General features: G+C 44.6%; 1 protein-coding gene across 3 annotated transcripts in view; it reads left to right on the plus strand.

The window, feature by feature from the left end:
• The window catches only part of LMTK2 (lemur tyrosine kinase 2), a 212,486-nt gene that overhangs the window by 77,299 nt on the left and 116,837 nt on the right, over nt 1–18,350 (plus strand). For all 3 annotated transcript variants that reach the window (XR_011022726.1, XR_011022727.1, XM_068244571.1), the window contains exons 4-5: nt 7,841–7,914; nt 17,420–17,538. Coding sequence is in view for 1 of the 3 variants with exons in the window: in XM_068244571.1 (XP_068100672.1) it covers nt 7,841–7,914; nt 17,420–17,538 (193 nt within the window). In the remaining 2 variants the exon portion in view is untranslated. The remainder of the gene's footprint in view (nt 1–7,840; nt 7,915–17,419; nt 17,539–18,350) is intronic.

An 18,350-nucleotide genomic window follows, 5' to 3' on the forward strand; every position in this document is an offset into this window, starting at 1 on the left:
AGTTTGAGGGCGTATCCCTGATATTCAGGGCCGCCCCCCCTCACAGGGGGTGGGTATATATGGGTACTTTGTGTCACCTTCACTTTAGCTATGATTAAGGACCAGTAGGTCTGAAACATGTCAGCTGCTGATGCGTGATTTGGTGTTGATCTTGGATATGTTACAATAAAGGATTCATTTAAGGACACGAGCGGACCCTCTCTTTTTGCTACTGATCTCTGGATTTGGCCTTCCTGGTTCCAGCACTGTCCTAGTCTGAGTGAGCGGTGTTTGGTGCTCTCTCTGCTAAATATCGGGTATGTAAGTGGCTGACTCAGTCCTGACACAGACAGGAAGTGACTCCAGATACTAAACATCTGTTGGCAAGTTTGGAGGGAGTCAAATGGGGGGCCAATTGCAGTTGGCTTACAATTGATGTTAAAGTCCTGTATTCATGTATACCCCACTATTTGGCCTTGACAGCCCTCCAGTACCATCTAGAAAGATATTCACAATACTCTGTGGATCTTTGGGTGTTCATCTGTGGTGCTGCAGATTATCTCCTGACCCGCAATTATTTCATGTTCGATGGTGCCTTCTACCTCCAGAGGTGTGGGGCATCAATGGGTGCCACATTCTCACCATCCCTGGCCAATCTTTATATGCGATGGTGGGAGGAATTCCACATCTTGGGGGGGGGGGGGGGGCACCTATGGAACTGTATTGCGTGGTACGGGAGATTTATCGATGATATCTTGATTGTCTGGAGGGGAGACTCAACTTTGGTCGATACTTTCATGTCTTCCCTCAATGACAATCAATGTAATCTGCAGTTTACACATACATGGCATCAGTCCTCTATAGACTATTTGGATTTGACAGTGACAGGCTGCTTGCAATCCAACACCATACACACGAAGACATATAGGAAGCAGTGTGCTGGTAATTCGACATTGCGAGCCAACAGCTGTCATCCAGCGCATACCATCCGAGTGATTCCGGTGGGTGAATTTATTCGGGCACGCCGGAATTGCTCTGATGATTTCACTCTACAACAAGAGTTCTCTATAACTGAAAGACGCTTATATGAGAGGGGGTACCCTAGATGGGCAATAGAGAAGGGAAAGCAACGGGCCCTCTCGATCCCGAGGGACCGACTGGTGCGGGGGTCTGCCTCTGGAGCCAGTGCTGTGGCGAGGCCTGTGTTCGTCACCACGTATAGCTCAGAGTTTCGAGAGGTTCAACGTATTGCCAAATATTTACCTATCTTGGAGGGTGATGACTACTTGCAGCCCTTTTTACGGTAGGGTGTTAATTTCGCTAGCAGGCGAGCACCAACACTTGGTAGCATTTTGTCTCCAAGATTATTTGGCTCCATAGACAGACCCCCTACATGGCTCACTACTAAAAGATCCTATAGGTGCGGTATCCCTTCCTGTCATTATTGTATGGTGCATCACAGATCACAGCTAGTAGAGTCCCTATCAAATGGATATAAATGTACATTGAAACATATCAATTGTAATACCAGCAATGTCATTTATATGGTAACATGCAATTTATGCTCATTGCAGTATGTGGGCTGTACCACAAGACCCCTTAAAGCCAGAATTTCCGAGCATTATCTGGGGGCATCCTGGTCCACCAGGAATGTTTCAAATGTTGCCAAACATTTTAGAAACGCACATGGAGGTGACATGTCTGGTTTTTCCTTTCAGGGTGTAGAAAGAGTATTTCTGCCCAAAAGAGGAGGGGACCTACTGGCAGTAATCCGTAAAAGGGAGGCACTATGGATTTTTCGCTTGGGGACCAGAGCCCCGAAAGGACTCAATGCTAGATGGGATCTAGCTTTGGTCACGAGTTGAAGCCATGTACTAGATTTGAGTTATTGGCCTCAATTCACTAAGATCATGCTAGAGATAATAAGGCAAGAGAAAACTTACCTCCACAGGTGAGAGAGTTATCTTACCTCTTCATTCCTTAACCACTTGCCGACCGCCCCCAGCCGATGGGCGGCGGCAAAGACTGGGCCCAAACGACCGCAATACGCCCATCGGCGGAGGCGGCGGCAGGCGTGGTTATGCGGCGATCGCGTCATTAGTGGCGCAATCAGCCGGCGGCGACTGGCTCCGCCCCCCTCACGCTGTAACCCGCCGGCCGTTCGGAAGCGCCGGCGGGTTACTAGCACCTGGATCGCCGCATGTAAATAGTATAATAGGCTTTGTAATGTATACAAAGCCTATTATACTTGCTGCCTCCTGCCCTGGTGATCCCAGTGTCCGAGGGACCACCAGGGCAGGCTGCAGCCACCCTAGTCTGCACCAAGCACACTGATTTCTCCCCCCCCTGCCCCCTGATCGCCCATAGCACCCCTCAGACCCCCCCCTGCCTACCCCCCAGACCCCTGTTTGCACCCAATCACCCCCCTAATCACCCATCAATCACTCCCTGTCACTATCTAAAAACGCTATTTTTTTTTAACCCTAAACTGCCCCCTGCTCCCTCTTGATCACCCCCCCACCCCTCATATTCTCCCCAGACCCCCCCCCCCCCCCCCCCGTGTACTGTATGCATCTATCCCCCCTGATCACCTGTCAATCACCCATCAATCACCCATCAATTACCCCCTATCACCACCTGTCACTGTTACCCATCAGATCAGACCCTAATCTGCCCCTTGCGGGCACCCAATCACCCGCCTACACGCTCAGATTGTGACAAAAAATAAAATCTTCTATGAACTCACCATACTCCTATTTTTTGTCACAAGTTAGCGGAAATTGATTTTAATTGTGTTTTTTCACAAAGTGTCATTTTCCGCTAACTTGTGACAAAAAAATAAAATCTTCTATGAACTCACCATACTCCTAACGGAATACCTTGGGGTGTCTTCTTTCTAAAATGGGGACATTTGTGGGGTTCCTATACTGCCCTGGCATTTTAGGGGCCCTAAACCGTGAGGAGTAGTCTTGAAACCAAATGTCGCAAAATGACCTGTGAAATCCTAAAGGTACTCATTGGACTTTGGGCCCCTTAGCGCAGTTAGGGTGCAAAAAAGTGCCACACATGTGGTATCGCCGTACTCAGAAGAAGTAGTATAATGTGTTTTTGGGGTGTATTTTTACACATACCCATGCTGAGTGGGAGAAATATCTCTGTAAATAGACAATTGTGTGTAAAAAAAAAAAAATCAAAAAATTGTCATTTACGGAGATTTCTCCCACCCAGCATGGGTATGTGTAAAAATACACCCCAAAACACATTACACTACTTCTCCTGAGTACGGCAATACCACATGTGTGGCACTTTTTTGCAGCCTAACTGCACTAAGGGGCCCAAAGTCCAATGAGCATCTTTCGGCTTTACAGGGGTGCTTACAATTAGGCACCCCCCAAAATGCCAGGACAGTGAACACACCCCACAAATGACCCCATTTTGGAAAGAAGACACTTCAAGGTATTCAGAGAGGAGCATAGTGAGTCCGTGGCAGATTTCATTTTTTTTTTGTCGCAAGTTAGAAGAAATGGAAACTTTTTTTTTTTTTGTCTAAAAGTGTCATTTTCCGCTAACTTGTGACAAAAAATAAAATCTTCTATGAACTCACCATGCCTCTCAGTGAATACTTTGGGATGTCTTCTTTCCAAAATGGGGTCATTTGGGGGGTATTTATACTATCCTGGAATTTTAGCACCTCATGAAACATGACAGGGGGTCAGAATAGTCAGAGATGCTTGAAAATAGGAAAATTCACTTTTGGCACCATAGTTTGTAAACGCTATAACTTTTACCCAATCCAATAAAGATACACTGAATGTTTTTTTTTTTTATCAAAGACATGTAGCAGAATAACTTTCGCGCTCAAATGTATAGGAAATTTTACTTTATTTGAAAAATGTCAGCACAGAAAGTTAGTCATTTTTTTGACAAAATTCATGTCTGTTTTGATGAATATAATAAAAAGTAAAACTCGCAGCAGCAATCAAATAGCACCAAAAGAAAGCTGTATTAGTGACAAGAAAAGGAGGTAAAATTCATTTAGGTGGTAGATTGTATGACCGAGCAATAAACCGTGAAAGCTGCAGTGGTCTGAATGGAGAAAAAGGCTCTGGTCCTTAAGGGGCAAAAAGACTGTGGTCCTCAAGTGGTTAAGTTACCTCTCCTGTAGTTAATTTACCTCCTCTGTAGTTAATTTACCTCCTCTGTAGTTATTTTCACATGCAGCTAATTAACAGCCTGTCTTTAACTCTGGAGTTATTTTAAGGATTGGAGAGTTAATTTAAAGACAGAAGAGTTAACTTTAGGCTTGCCTGAGGTAAAATGTTTCCTGAATACTACATGCCTTATCACCATGGTAACAACTCTAGAAGAGTTATTAAAGACAGGAGATAAGTTTAGTGAATTGAGGCCATTGTCTTTGTTTTATTCATATGTTATGGGACACCATATCTGTAAGCAATGGGCCTTTGGGGTATTTGCAAAAACTAAACAAACAAAAGAATCTTGTATTATATTGTGTACTCCTCCTTGTAGAATGTTCTTTATTTGTTTTCTTCTCGGTTTTATACATTTATGGAGTTTTTAAAATTCTTTTAAATGTTGTTTTTTTTTTCACTTTTACAAAGGGGCGGTGACTATCACAGGAGTGGTTACTTATATGTGCATATAGGCTCCTCCTATGAGAGGTTGGGCTTCTGCCACACCTGTGTGTGTCACCTTTCCCTGTATTTTAAACTGAGACGCAGTAGCTGTGTAGTGAGCTATGATTAAGGGCCACATGGCCCGAAACATGTCAGCCTTTGTTACATTTTTTCTGCAGTGAGGATACGTCCTAAATAAACCATTGATTTCTGTGGAGAGACCTTGTTGCGGACCACTCTTTCTCGCTCAGTGTGACCCTCACTGATCAGAAATTCCAACTATAAAACCTTTTCCTAGCAGAAAATGGCTTCTGAGAGCAAGAAAGAGGGTCACACTGTAGTCACTTCCTGTCTGTCAGTCAGGACTGAGTCAGCCACTTACATACCTGACATTTAACTCTTTCAGGCAGAGAAAGAAATAAAAAGGAACACAGCATAGTTATTTGTGTGCTTGGCACTGTACACACATGTCTATCTTATCATGTCAAATGTCACTTCGGGTATCCTTTAAGAAGACCAACTTCGTTTTTCAAACCTTCTGTCACAAAGTGTTTAAAGTGATGAGAATAAAATTGAACTTTTTGGCCATAGCCATAAATGCTACATTTGGAGAGTAGTCAACAAAGCCTAAGATGAAAGTTACACCATTCCTACTGTGAAACATGGAGGATTGATGATGTTTTGGGGATGTGTGAGCTACAAAGGCACAGGAAATTTGGTCAGTATTGATCGCAATATGAATGCAGTGAGATATCAAATTCTGGAGGAAAATTTGCACTCATCAGCCAGGAAGCAGAGCATTGGATGTGCTTGGACATTCAAACATGACAATAATCCAAAACACAAGGCCAAGTCTGTTATTGGCTACAGTACAAAGTGAAGGTTCTGGAGTGGCCAGCTTAGTCTCCTGACCTCAATAGCATTGAGGAGACCTCTAATGTGCAGTTCATGCAAAACAGCCCAAGAATTTACAGGAAGTGGAGGCTTTTTGTCAGGAAGAATGGGCAGCTTTACCATCTGAGAAAATAAAGAACCTCATCGACTACTACAAAAGACTTCAAACTGTCTTTGGTGTTAAAAGGGGCAATACACTGTATTTGGGGTAACTAGGGTATGTAAACTTTTGGTCAAGGTAACTTGGGTAGTTCGTGTAGTGGTTATGATTTAAAAATCGTAAACACAGTTGTTTGACAATAAATGGATTCAGCCAGCCACTAACCATGAGTGTAAGAAACGTTTGTGTTATCATTCACAACTGTATTTGTTTTCTAGCATTGTAATTATGAACGTTTCAGTTGTGCAGGTTAATAAAGCACAATACATTGTGAAATACTACATACAAGGCTACACTGTTGATGAGCTGTCAAACATTTCCATCTATATCATCTCAGAAACTGTCAGAACTGTCACTTCCTTTTTTTTTTTCTTTTTTCTACTACACACTGAATTTATTTTTAGAATAGTCTAAGCATCCTGTTAAACATATTTTTAAAACTTCCTCTCTCTGTAAATAGAAAGAGGAACCCTTGTCGTAATGACTTATTATTATTATTATTATTATTATTATTATTAATATTATTATTAGGGAGAACAATACCCTGACTTATAAACCTGTAGGTTTCTATGTATTATACATACTCACTAGATGCCCAGTACAATTGTGCTTCAGTGCTGGTGAGAACATACGGTATATACTTATGCATAGGCCGGACCACAAAGAAGACACACACACTTTGACCCGTCGATAAGCCGACTCAATGTGCCCCCACCTAAGTCGGGGAGATGAGGGGATGCAAGCCAGAGCTTGGATGGGTAGCTATGCTTTCATCGGCAAGCTCCAAGCGGCACACAGACATCACCCGCAGTGTTTTTTATGGGACGGATAAGTCAACCACACACACTTTTAATCCACTTTTTCAATCCTCAAACGTCTGCTTATTTGCGATAATGCATACAGTATGTAAATCTGGCTGTATCTCCCTTTCGAGATGCTCCTTATTATGGATCCTCTGTAAGCGATGATACTTCTAACAAAATTTTGTATTCCTAATTATTTGCTCAGTTTAAGAAGTGATATCATACACAAGCATTAATTACTTGCATGATGATGATTTCGGTAATGCTAGGTACTGCACTTGTTTCCTCTCCTGGTCATAGAACCACACAGATCATTGTAGAGACTTAGGCCCATATGCAATTCCCTTTTTCTCCTGAGTTTTCTCCTAGGTGATATTTTTACTCCTTGTCATAAAATGCTTTTCAAGCCACCAACAAGCAAGAAAATATTCAAAATACATTTGATAATACTTTTTCACCAATTTTTAGGTACTTTTTCAATTGTAAAATGCTGAAAAGTTGGTTTAAAGAGAAGATGAAAATTATCTCCTAGGAGATAACTCGGGTGAAAAAAGATAATTGCAATGGGCCTTAGCCTGCTATAAGTTGTGTAAAATATCATCTGACTGATGCTGAGCTATTACTTGGTTACCACTGTGCACCTCCTGGATATTACATCGGCTATCAGTAGATCTGTTCTGGAATAGTCATCTGACAGCTCCTGGTTATGCTAGGTTCGCGGTGTTGATCAAGCATGTCTCACAGCTGTTCTTATAGATTTTCTATCTTCCCTTCCCCATAAAGTGTTGCATGGAGTTTTTGAGTCCTTGACATTCTGCAGGGAGATACCATTCCCCCACCTTACTACTTTTGTATCATTTACCGCTCTTGCCATTTCTATTAGCTTTTTGCTATAAGTGAGACGGTAGTTACCGTAACCTGCAGACAAAAAGAAAAGATTTGCAGGATTTGGACTGCTGCCCCATTCTGCTGCGTCTTGTTTCAGAGCATGTGAGTGCAGTCCTTGATATCGTTTGGTTCAGTCATTTGCTGATTTTAATTCTTTAATTGATGCTTTTAACTTGTTGAAATGTTGCTGCGTACAGAATTTGATGCCCTTATAACTGGCAGTAAATTGAAGAGTGGTGAAGGTCAGATCAGTACATTTTTTTTTTCTGTAATAGTTTGGAGTCTATAAAAGAGACTTGTTGTATTCTGCACATAGACGTTTTCCTCATACCAGAATGCTCCCACACATCGGTATTTAAAGATCAGACGCAATATGTAGCCTGTCACACCATGTATCTGTGCGCTTTATGCCGTAGCTTTGTCTGCTTCCACCGTTACTTCTCTTATGGGAAATCTCTCTTATGTTTCTGTCTTGTTAGATGCATCAAAGTTCCAGCTTGCTCGCCACAGTCTGAGCTACATCCAGGAGATTGGTCATGGCTGGTTTGGCAAGGTAAGATCTTCCTATTGCTGCATAAAAATAATGGATTGCATATGGTTATACCCTTTATTGGCCTACTTTAGACAAATCGCCCAGTATTGCTAATCTGGGATTCATTTTCTGCTGTTTAATAAGTGAGAACTAGGTAGTAGTAACCATTGCCAGCCAAGCATAAATGCCGCTCAGGTGGGGCTAAGAGTACATGATTCATGGTGTAATGCTGTGTATGGAATACATACTAAAGTAATAATGTAAAATAAAAATTCCCTAATGATAAATAGCCAGCGGAACTTAATTATCCATCATTTGTGTTAAATCAAGGAAACCTTACATTTTTTTTCCAGGGTTCCTGTATTAGGAATTTATTGAGCCTATTTTTTTCAAGGAGAACTGTAGTGAAAGGTATATGGAGGCTACCATATTGATTTCCTTTTAAGCAATACCAGTTACCTGGCTATCCTGCAGATCCTCTGCCTCCAATACTTTTAGCCCTAGACCCTGAACAAGCATGCAGCAGATCTGGTGTTTGACATTTTTGTAAGATCTGACAAGATTAGCTGCATGCTTTTTTTCTGGTGTGATTCACACTACTGCAGCCAAATAGATCAGCAGGGCTGCCAGGCAACTGGTATAGCTTAAAAGGAAATCAATATGGCAGCCTCCATATACCTCTCACTACAGTTCTCCTTTAAGTCAGCATAGTTGCTTTTTTCTTTATCATAGAGTTGGCATTTCAGTTCACTCATTTTTTTTATGTTCGGATGGAGGTGTCGAGGCTTGTACGTGTGATCCAATATTCACTCCTATGTGTACGCTGGTCTGGCACTCTTCTCCACATGATTGCCTGGAGATCCCCTCCTGCGTAGGTGGTAGCAGGAAATCTGGGCGCTCTCTAGCGGCAGAAGTTGGGGCGCCGCCATAAGTGCACATTACATTGAAACAGTAGTATTGAGGGGAAATATGAGTGCCACTGCACCTGATAAATAGCGAGTGTTAAGTCCAGCGCCTGTTGTTTATTGGGCACCCGAATCATGCCACTATTTCAGTGGGCGCCTACAGCGGTTTCAAGGAAATTAAGTGGTTTTTGTGGGGGGGGGGGGTTGTTAAGGTTAGGAGTGGGGTGGTGGTTAATCACTTGCCGACCGCCTTAAGCCGATGGGCGGCGGCAAGGGCTGGGCCCAAACGACCACAATACGCCCATCGGCGGCAGGCGTGGTTAGGCGGAGATTGCGGCTGCAATGACGCGATCTACCGCCGGCATCTGGCCCCGCCCACTCTGCGCCATAACCCGCCGGCCAATTGGCAACGGCGGCGGGTTTCAAACAGCGCGGTCGGGCCAATCAGAAAGGTATAATACATTTTGTTATTGTAACAAAGTGTATTATACTGGCTGCCTCCTCCGCTGATGGTCACTTGTCGTGCGACCATCAGAGAGGACGGCAGCCCCTTACTGTAAGCACAGCAACACCCGACCCCCCCCCCCCCCCCCGATCGCCCACCCCAGCCCTCAGAACCCCCCCTGACCACCCCAGCACACCACATTTTGCACCCAAGCACCCCCATAAAACCCATCAATCACTCCCTGTCACTAGCTAGCGACGCTATCCCCTCGGGTAGGTCCCTAACTGCCCCCTAGGGTCCCCTGATCACCCCCCCCCCCTACCCTCAGATTCCCCCTCCCAGCCCCCCCCCCCCCCCCTCGTATACTGTATACAGCTGTATAGCTGCCTTACCCACTGATCACCTGTCTATCACCTGTCTATTACCCCTTGTCACCACCACCAATCAGAGCAGACCCTAAACTGTCCCTTCGGGGCGCCTGATCACCCACCCAGACCCTCAGATTGCCCTCAGACCTCCCCTCCTGATAACCTCCCCAGTGCATTGTTTACATCTCTTCTCCCCTGTAATCCCTCACTGATCTCCCATCGTCACCCCCTGTGTCTGCCAACCATTAGATCAGGACCCAGTCTGCCCCGTGCGGGCACCTAATCAACCCCCACACCCTTAGATCGCCGTCAGAACCAACCCCCCCCCCCCCCCCCCCCCCAAATCCCCTTCCCAGTGCATTGTATTTGATTGTGCTGACATTGTATTTGATTGTGCTGACTTTGTATTTGATTGTGCTGACTTTGTATTTGATTGTGCTGACTTTGTATTTGATTGTGCTGACTTTGTATTTGATTGTGCTGACATTGTATTTGATTGTGCTGACATTGTATTTGATTGTGCTGACATTGTATTTGATTGTGCTGACATTGTATTTGATTGTGCTGACATTGTATTTGATTGTGCTGACATTGTATTTGATTGTGCTGACATTGTATTTGATTGTGCTGTAATTGTATTTGATTGCCCCGTGATCGGCTTTGATTGCCCCGTGATTGTCTCGTGATTGGCTTTGATTGTCCCGTGAATTGAGTGCCCTGTGATTGGCCTGCGATTGCCCTGCGATTGCCTTTGATTGTCCTGTGATTGCCTTTGATTGCTTCTGATTCCCCACTCGCCACCACCCCCCTGTCACTATCCTAGTGATCTAAAAACAGTGATCAGTGAAAACTGTCACTTTTTTAGTATCACTAGTGTTAGCAGTTAGGCGAGTTAGCTAGGCCCCTTTGTAAGTGTCAGTTAGTGCTCAGCCCACTGCACCACAGTCACTAATTAGAGTAATCACTGTCGCTAATCAACATTGGTACTATATAGTATCTGTAAGTGATCATTACTGATCGCAGTCAGATCTATTAGGGTCACTAGGATCCACAAAAAAACGCAGTGTTTGCCTGATCAGGCCTGATCGTTCGCCTGCACTTACGTTCAGCCCGCCCCACCGCAGTGACAGAAATGTTTTTTTCTGATCACTGCAAAAAACACTGTACAATAGCTGTGGCACTGTAAACATCAGTTTTGATATTTTTTTATCGAAACTCACTGACCACAGCTTTCTACCTCTCAAATACTCCCTTTTGCTAGGTAGGTGCTCTTTTTTTCTGGGTAGTCTCAGAGGAATACCCCCTAAATTTAGCAGTCCACCATGGCAAGAAAGGGGTATTCCGATGATGAGGTTCTCAGGTACATGGCCCAGTCGGATGAGGACGATTGGGACGCCTCATTCGACTAATCTTCCGGGTCAGAGTTTGAACCTGAATTGAGCAGTGGCCCACTGACCGATAGTGATGACGAGGTTGAGGCCCCGGCTAGAGCCAGGCGTACCACACCCCATGTTGGACCGCAGGTGGCGCAGGATCGGCCTTAAGGGCAGCAGAGTGGTGTTCGTGCTGGTCTGAGATTTCATGGTGGGCCAGGCACCAGCAGCACAACATCTCCTGGACCTAGAACCAGTACTTCCGTAGACCCTGTTGAAGTGACGAGCACCAGCATGGAAGTTGAAACTGGTTCGGTGGCACGTGCAGTAAGATCCCAGTCGCAGCCACCAAGAAGACGGGCCCGTACTACCCCTAGTTTACCAGAGGTGCTGGCAAACCCAAATTGGCAATCCCCTGATTCCGCCGCACCCGTACTTCCCTCTTTCACCGCCCAGTCTGGAGTCCAGGTGGAGACATAATCTAGGATCGGCCCTAGACTTTTTCTATCTGTTCTTCACCCAGGATCTCTTAGACTTAATTGTGGCAGATACCAACCGTAAGGCCACACAATATATAACCGCCAATCCGGAAAAAGTTCCTTGCCCAGCCTTTTCGGTGGAAACCAGTCCAAGTTTCTGAAATTAAAATTTTTTTTTTGGACCTTCTCCTTCACACGGGACTAGTAAAGCAGAATGTGTTGCGGTCTTATTGGTGTACGGACCCAGCATATCATGTTCCCCTGTACTCTGCTGCCATGTCCAGGACACGATTTGAGAACATCCTGCTCTTCCTGCACTTCAGTAACAACGAAACCTGTCTTCAACGTGACCACCCTGCTTTTGACCGGCTCCACAAAATTCGACCCCTTATAGACCACCTGTCATCCAGATTTGCAGGGAGCGTGATCAATCGCTAGCGATTTTCCTAAATGCTCTGCTAATGTAAATGGATGGTGCAAATTCCACAGAAGCTATTGCGATTAGCAAAATCGCAAACGCAGGACATACAGCATTTTGTTAACGTTTGTGCTTCAATGTAAAGTATATAGTCGCTGGCGTAATCGCTCATCAAAACTTGCAGGGAGCGATTTTGCTAGCATTTTGAAGTTACTGCACACTGTAACAAAATGAAAATTGACAGGACCAATCGGACTTTATTACACTAATCGCTACACAACCGCTGGCAAAATTATACACTTTTTAAAATCTCTCCCTAAAACGCTCAAGGAATCGCTTACAAACTTCTCATATGAAACGCTAGCGATTGCGGTTTGCTGTGGGTTCCAGGCCTTATATGGGGAAGAGGCAACACAGTGTAAACCACACAAGCCTGTGACGGCTGCTGGGTTGTTTTAAGCCTGTGACAGCATTGAGCAGATGCATGGCTGCAATGTCAGTCACAGAGGTGTATAGTCTTGCAGAAATCCATCTTGCTTATCCACTTAAGCCCAACTGGACAAATATATTTGTCCAGTGCAGTTGTGGAGAGTGCACCACCAGTTTGCTACTAAATGAGGCACATGTGGTATCATTTTAACCGTGAGGAGTTGTGGAATCCATTTTGGTGTGTCTAAAACCTGTGAACCATGTCACATGAAAAATAGGTAGGGACAAACTCAATCAAATATAAAAAGTCATTTTCAGAATTATGATCAAACTTGGGAAAGTTTTAGCAACACTACAAGAGACACATGTGGTATAATTTTAACCGTGATAAGTAGTAGAATAGAGTTTAAAGAGTTTTAGGGTTGAGGCGCATGTCTCCTGTATTTTTTTTTGTCATAAACTGAATCAAAAGAAATTACTTTTTTGCATATTCTGTACCAAAATAAGACTTGTAAAATGAAAACAGTGACAAAATATGAAAGAAACAACATACCAGTATATTGTTACCTTAGGAACCTGGCTTTTTAAATATGTATGCCATAAGAGTATATTACTATTATTTTTCAAAATAAGGCCTTGTAATCATCAATAGTGTACAATGAGAAAGCAAAAAACACAAAACAGAAAAAAGACACCTTTATTTCCAAATACAATATTCTCTCCATACAGTGTGCTAGGAACATAATCTAAATGTTGCAATAACCAGGATGGACGAGCAAATAAAATTAGTGTGTTTAACTTATAGTCAGCACTGTTTAATTTAAAGCCTTAATGGATGTAAATGGAGAAATAGATTGTTTTTTTCATCTTTTTCCCTTTTTTTCCCTTTAAAATGCATAGAAAATAAGGTGATTACTAAACAAAATGAACACACACTAAAAGCCGAATTGGTCCTGAAAAAAACAATATATAGATCATTTAGTTGTGATAAGGAGTAATAAAGTTATTGGCAAATGAATGGGAGCAGCGCCTATATGTGAAAATTGCTCTCGGGCTGAAGTGGTTAAGGCAGAGTTAAGTTTGGAAGTGGTTCGCATTTGTGCAGTCAGACTTCTGTAGCCCTTCTGCTGATAGTATGTACGTGCATCTCCTGTCCTCTGCACCCGACCCAGCCTGGTCATCCCTTTTACAGAGCCACATATATAGCACCATGAAGATGGTTCACCACATGCACTACGCAAGCAGCTAAGCTTATGCAGTCAGACTTGAGTCAGACATCTGATCTGCATGCTTGTTCAGGGTTTATTGCTATGGCTAGGTTCACAGTGTGCGTTACGTTCCCTTTAACAGCTGGAACACAACAGTAAGGAAAGCAGCGCCACACCTTATATCTGCAAGTTGTCGCATACAGTCAACGAAAAGTATGCTCCACTATTAACGCGTGTATTTCGTGGTATCACACTGCATGCAGTGAGTTATGATGCCGCACACCATTATACTACACATTGACTGTCGCAGCGCACAACTGTGAATATACCCTTAAAGGAAACCTGAGGGCAGGAATCAAAAAGATTTTATCCTTACCTGGGGCTTCCTCCAGCCCCACAAGCACCGCTGCATCCCTCGCCGTCCTCTCGGATGACTACGTTCAGCTGCAGTCAGTCCTGGTAATCTGGCTCACTCGGGCTCCTCTGCATGTGCGCGATTGTCCGTGCATGGGCAGAAGAGCCTGACTGATGTTACTGGGCCAGATTACCGGGGCTGATTGCAGCTGAACGGAGCCACCCAGGAGTATAGCGAGGGATGCAGAGGTGCTTGTGGGACTGGAGGAGGCCCGGGTAAGTATGACCTCTTTAACTCCCGCTCTCAGGTACATTTTAAACCCCCCTTGTATTCTGATTCTTTCTGGATTTTAGGGTCTAAAAGCAGTGCAATTCTTTTGCAGGCTTTTAGACCCAGTGGCGTCGCTAAGGAGCTGTGGGCCCCGATGCAATTTTTACAATGGGGCCCCCCAAGCACTCAATACATAACAGTTGATATGGTGCTCCAGAAACCTGCCAATGGCAACTACAGTGTCAGAGGTGCAAGAAGAGGATGGTACACAGTTTGTTAATGATTACCAATATTCAAAGCATCTATAGAAATGATTATTATGAGCACAGGGCCAATAGAGAGCTAATACTGTAGTTGAGGGAGGGCCCTGCGGGGCCCCTCTGGCCCAAAGGCCCCGATGCGGTCGCTACCTCTGCACCCCCTATTGCTACGCCCCTGTTTAGACCCTAAAACCTGGAAATTATCAAACCGCATAGAGATCAGCAGCAGCCTCAGCACTTACTCACCTCCCTGGGATCCAGCACTGCAGTTCTTCCTCTGTCCTCCAGGTGGTGCTTTAACCCTGTAGTGAGATCCGCTGTCTGTTGTCATGATGACAAACGGTGATCTCACCCGAGGGATGCAGCGACTCGGAGGACAGGAAGGAGAATGGCTGCCAGCATCTGGATCCCCCGGGAGGTGAGTGAAAACGTCTGCTGCACGCTATGCTCTGCACAGTCCTGCCGGCTGCTACCACGAGTCACCATCGGGATTACCACTCCTAGCTTGTTTTTTCCACCCCAAGCCTTACTTGTGATAACCGCCTAGGAGGTTAAAGTATTATAGGCAGAGCATCAGCCTGAAAGCTGGGGAATGTGCATTGTTTGAAAAGAAATATGACAGCCTCCATATCCTTCTCACTTCAGGTGTCCGTTACAGTAATCCTGTAGAGTATCACATAATGAAAAACTGGTGGCAAGACTGTATACTATACATCGCAGGCTGCTGCCACTAACAGCTCTGCTGGGCTCAGGCAATTCCTAACGTTTGACTGAACATCATTCAGAAGCCCTGACATGCTTCCTCCAGCCCAATGCTACACCTTCACCTGTCTGCATTGCCTTATCCTGGTCCCCAGGCAAGATGAATAGTAGTGGAGCCCCTCTGTCTGCTTCCCCCCGCCCAACATGACTGTAGGTTATTGTGTGCCATGCTGCAGTGTAAGTAATTGCAGCCAGAACATCTGAGGTACAGTGTATACTCTGCAACCATACTTAGCTCAGCAACCTCTGATATAGGGTCACTTGAGGAAATTATACATGCATGTGCAAAAATACAAAGTGTGCTTGACTTTGTATGATCGAAGTATCCAATCTAGCTAGCAGCGGAACTGGAGACTGCTTCCTCCATGTTCTGTCATTCCATCCTCTGTGATAGAAACCAGGGCTGTGGAGTCGGAGTCGTGGAGTCGGGCAATTTTGGGTGCCTGGAGTCGGAGTCGGGAAAAAATGCACGGACTCAGACTCCGACTCCTAATGAATTTGTAACTGTAATTAAAATAGAAAATATGATAAAATGTTCTATTTCTCAGATAATAGTCATTAAAAATAATGTATATATACAGTAATAGCTGTGCTTAGTCCACAAAAATGAAATAAACCAATCAAAATTAGTTACTTGTGCTGCTTCAATAAAGCAGTCCCCGTATTTTTAAGGTCAGATATACATATCTGATTGTGACTGTATATATGATGTGTACACAGGAATCTCTTATATATACTAAATAACATCTATGCTGTAAGAATAAAGCCTGATGTGTAGCTGTGTCACTAATAGAGATGGTCAATGAGATGGAAATAATTCTGCACTGATGCTGATTTATGCAAATGGTTGCACTCCCTTTGCTCATGAAATCAAATAATTTGATCTGTTGTTAAAATTTGGTTTGGTGACTACAAATTAAAGGGTACCTGAGACAGATGAAATTAAAGTTTTATACATACCTGAGGCTTCCTCCAGCCCCCTTCAGGCTAATCAGTCCCTCGCTGTCCTCCACCACCCGGATCTTCTGCTATGAGTCCTGGTAATTCAGCCAGTCAGCGCTGTCCGGCCAAATGCCGCTCCCACAGCCAGGAACATTCTGCACCTGCGCAATAGTGCTGCACAGGTGTAGTATGCTCCTGGCGGCGGAGTGTGTGCATGCGCACTACGCCCGACTGGCTCAATTACCTGGACTCATAGCAGAAGATCCAGGTGGTGGAGGAGGACAACGAGGGACTGATTATCCTGAAGGCGGCTGGAGGAAGCCCCAGGTATGTATAAAACTTTAATTTCATCTGTCTCAGGTTTACTTTGTTACACAGTAGTAGAGTTGGGCGAACTGTTAGCGCAACTGCAGCCGAACTGTTCGGCTGCCCAACCTGTCATGTGGCTGTGGCTCTTACTACTTCCGGGTCGCAATGACCCGGAGTAGTACGTCTGCGCTGGCCCGGCGGAGCGTGTCCTAGATCGCCCTCCCGTTGCCGGGCACTCTCTGCGCATGTATGTGACGTTACTCATGATGTCACACACATGCGCAGAGAGTGCCCGGCAACGGGAGCGCGATCTAGGACACGCTCCACCGGGCCAGCGCAGACGTACTACTCCGGGTCATTGCGACCCGGAAGTAGTAAGAGCCACAGCCACATGACAGGTTGGGCAGCCGAACAGTTCGGCTGCAGTTGCGCTAACAGTTCGCCCAACTCTACACAGTAGTACTAAACTCTACATATGCACTCCCCACAGAGCTGCAGGGAATCCACTGAGAATGCTGTGCACATTGAACACAGAGGTGTTGTCTATCACCCATAAACCTTGTTCAGATTGTGCATGAAGAATGTGTAATAGAGGAAGAATCTCCTCAATCCCCTGCAGAGTACCTGCACATCATTCTTACATGTACCCACACTTACATTGCCTAGGGCCTGATAGATGTTCTTTGTTCCGGTTTGTGCCTTTTACAAGTACTCTTACCAAGGACTAGTTTTAGTCTAAAGGGAATAAATATAGTAGTCTACATATCCTTCTCACTTCAGTTGTCTTGTAAAATTCCTAAGCGTTGGCAGTTAAGAGACGAATTTCATGTTACATACTTTTAATCAACAAAATTGTAATATGCAAATTAGAGGAGTCTGAGTCGGTGGAATCCTAAGCTGAGGAGTCGGTGGATTTTTGGACCGACTCCACAGCCCTGAAGAAACAACTCTTCCTGTTTGGCTTACTGCTATATATTGAGCTCCACAATTCTGTCCTCTTCAGGTTCTGCTGGGAGAGATCTACAGAGAGAACAGCATTGCAAGAGTGATTGTGAAGGAGCTCCGAGCTAGTGCCAGCTCCAAAGAACAAGACCAGTTTATAAAACATGGAGAACCATACAGGTAAGAAGAGAATGGGTTTGGAAATGATGATCTGAGTTGTAATTCAGAGGTTTCTTCAGTAGACATACAGGGAGTGCAGAATTATTATGCATGTTGTCTTACTCCAAGCTATATAGGCTCGAAAGCCTACTATCAATTAAGCATATTAGGTGATGTGCATCTCTGTAATGAGAAAGGGTGTGGTCTAATGACATCAACACCCTATATCAGGTGTGCATAATTATTAGGCAACTTCCTTTCCTTTGGCAAAATGGGTCAAAAGAAGGACTTGACAGGCTCAGAAAAGTCAAAAATAGTGAGGTATCTTGCAGAGGGATGCAGCACTCTTAAAATTGCAAAGCTTCTGAAGCGTGATCATCGAACAATCAAGCGTTTCAACCAAAATAGTCAACAGGGTCGCAAGAAGCGTGTGGAAAAACCAAGGCGCAAGATAACTGCCCATGAACTGAGAAAAGTCAAGCATGCAGCTGCCAAGATGCCACTTGCCACCAGTTTGGCCATATTTCAGAGCTGCAACATCACTGGAGTCCCCAAAAGCATACGGTGTGCAATACTCAGAGACATGGCCAAGGTAAGAAAGGCTGAAAGACGACCACCACTGAACAAGACACACAAGCTGAAACGTCAAGACTGGGCCAAGAAATATCTCAAGACCTGATTTTTCTAAGGTTTTATGGACTGATGAAATGAGAGCGATGTCTTAATGGGCCCGTGGCCGGATTGGTAAAGGGCAGAGAGCTCCAGTCCGACTCAAACGCCAGCAAGGTGGAGGTGGAGTACTGGTTTGGGCTGTTATCATCAAAGATGAGCTT

Source organism: Hyperolius riggenbachi, chromosome 7, assembly GCF_040937935.1.
Source record: "Hyperolius riggenbachi isolate aHypRig1 chromosome 7, aHypRig1.pri, whole genome shotgun sequence".
NCBI classification, from domain to species: Eukaryota; Metazoa; Chordata; class Amphibia; order Anura; family Hyperoliidae; genus Hyperolius; species Hyperolius riggenbachi.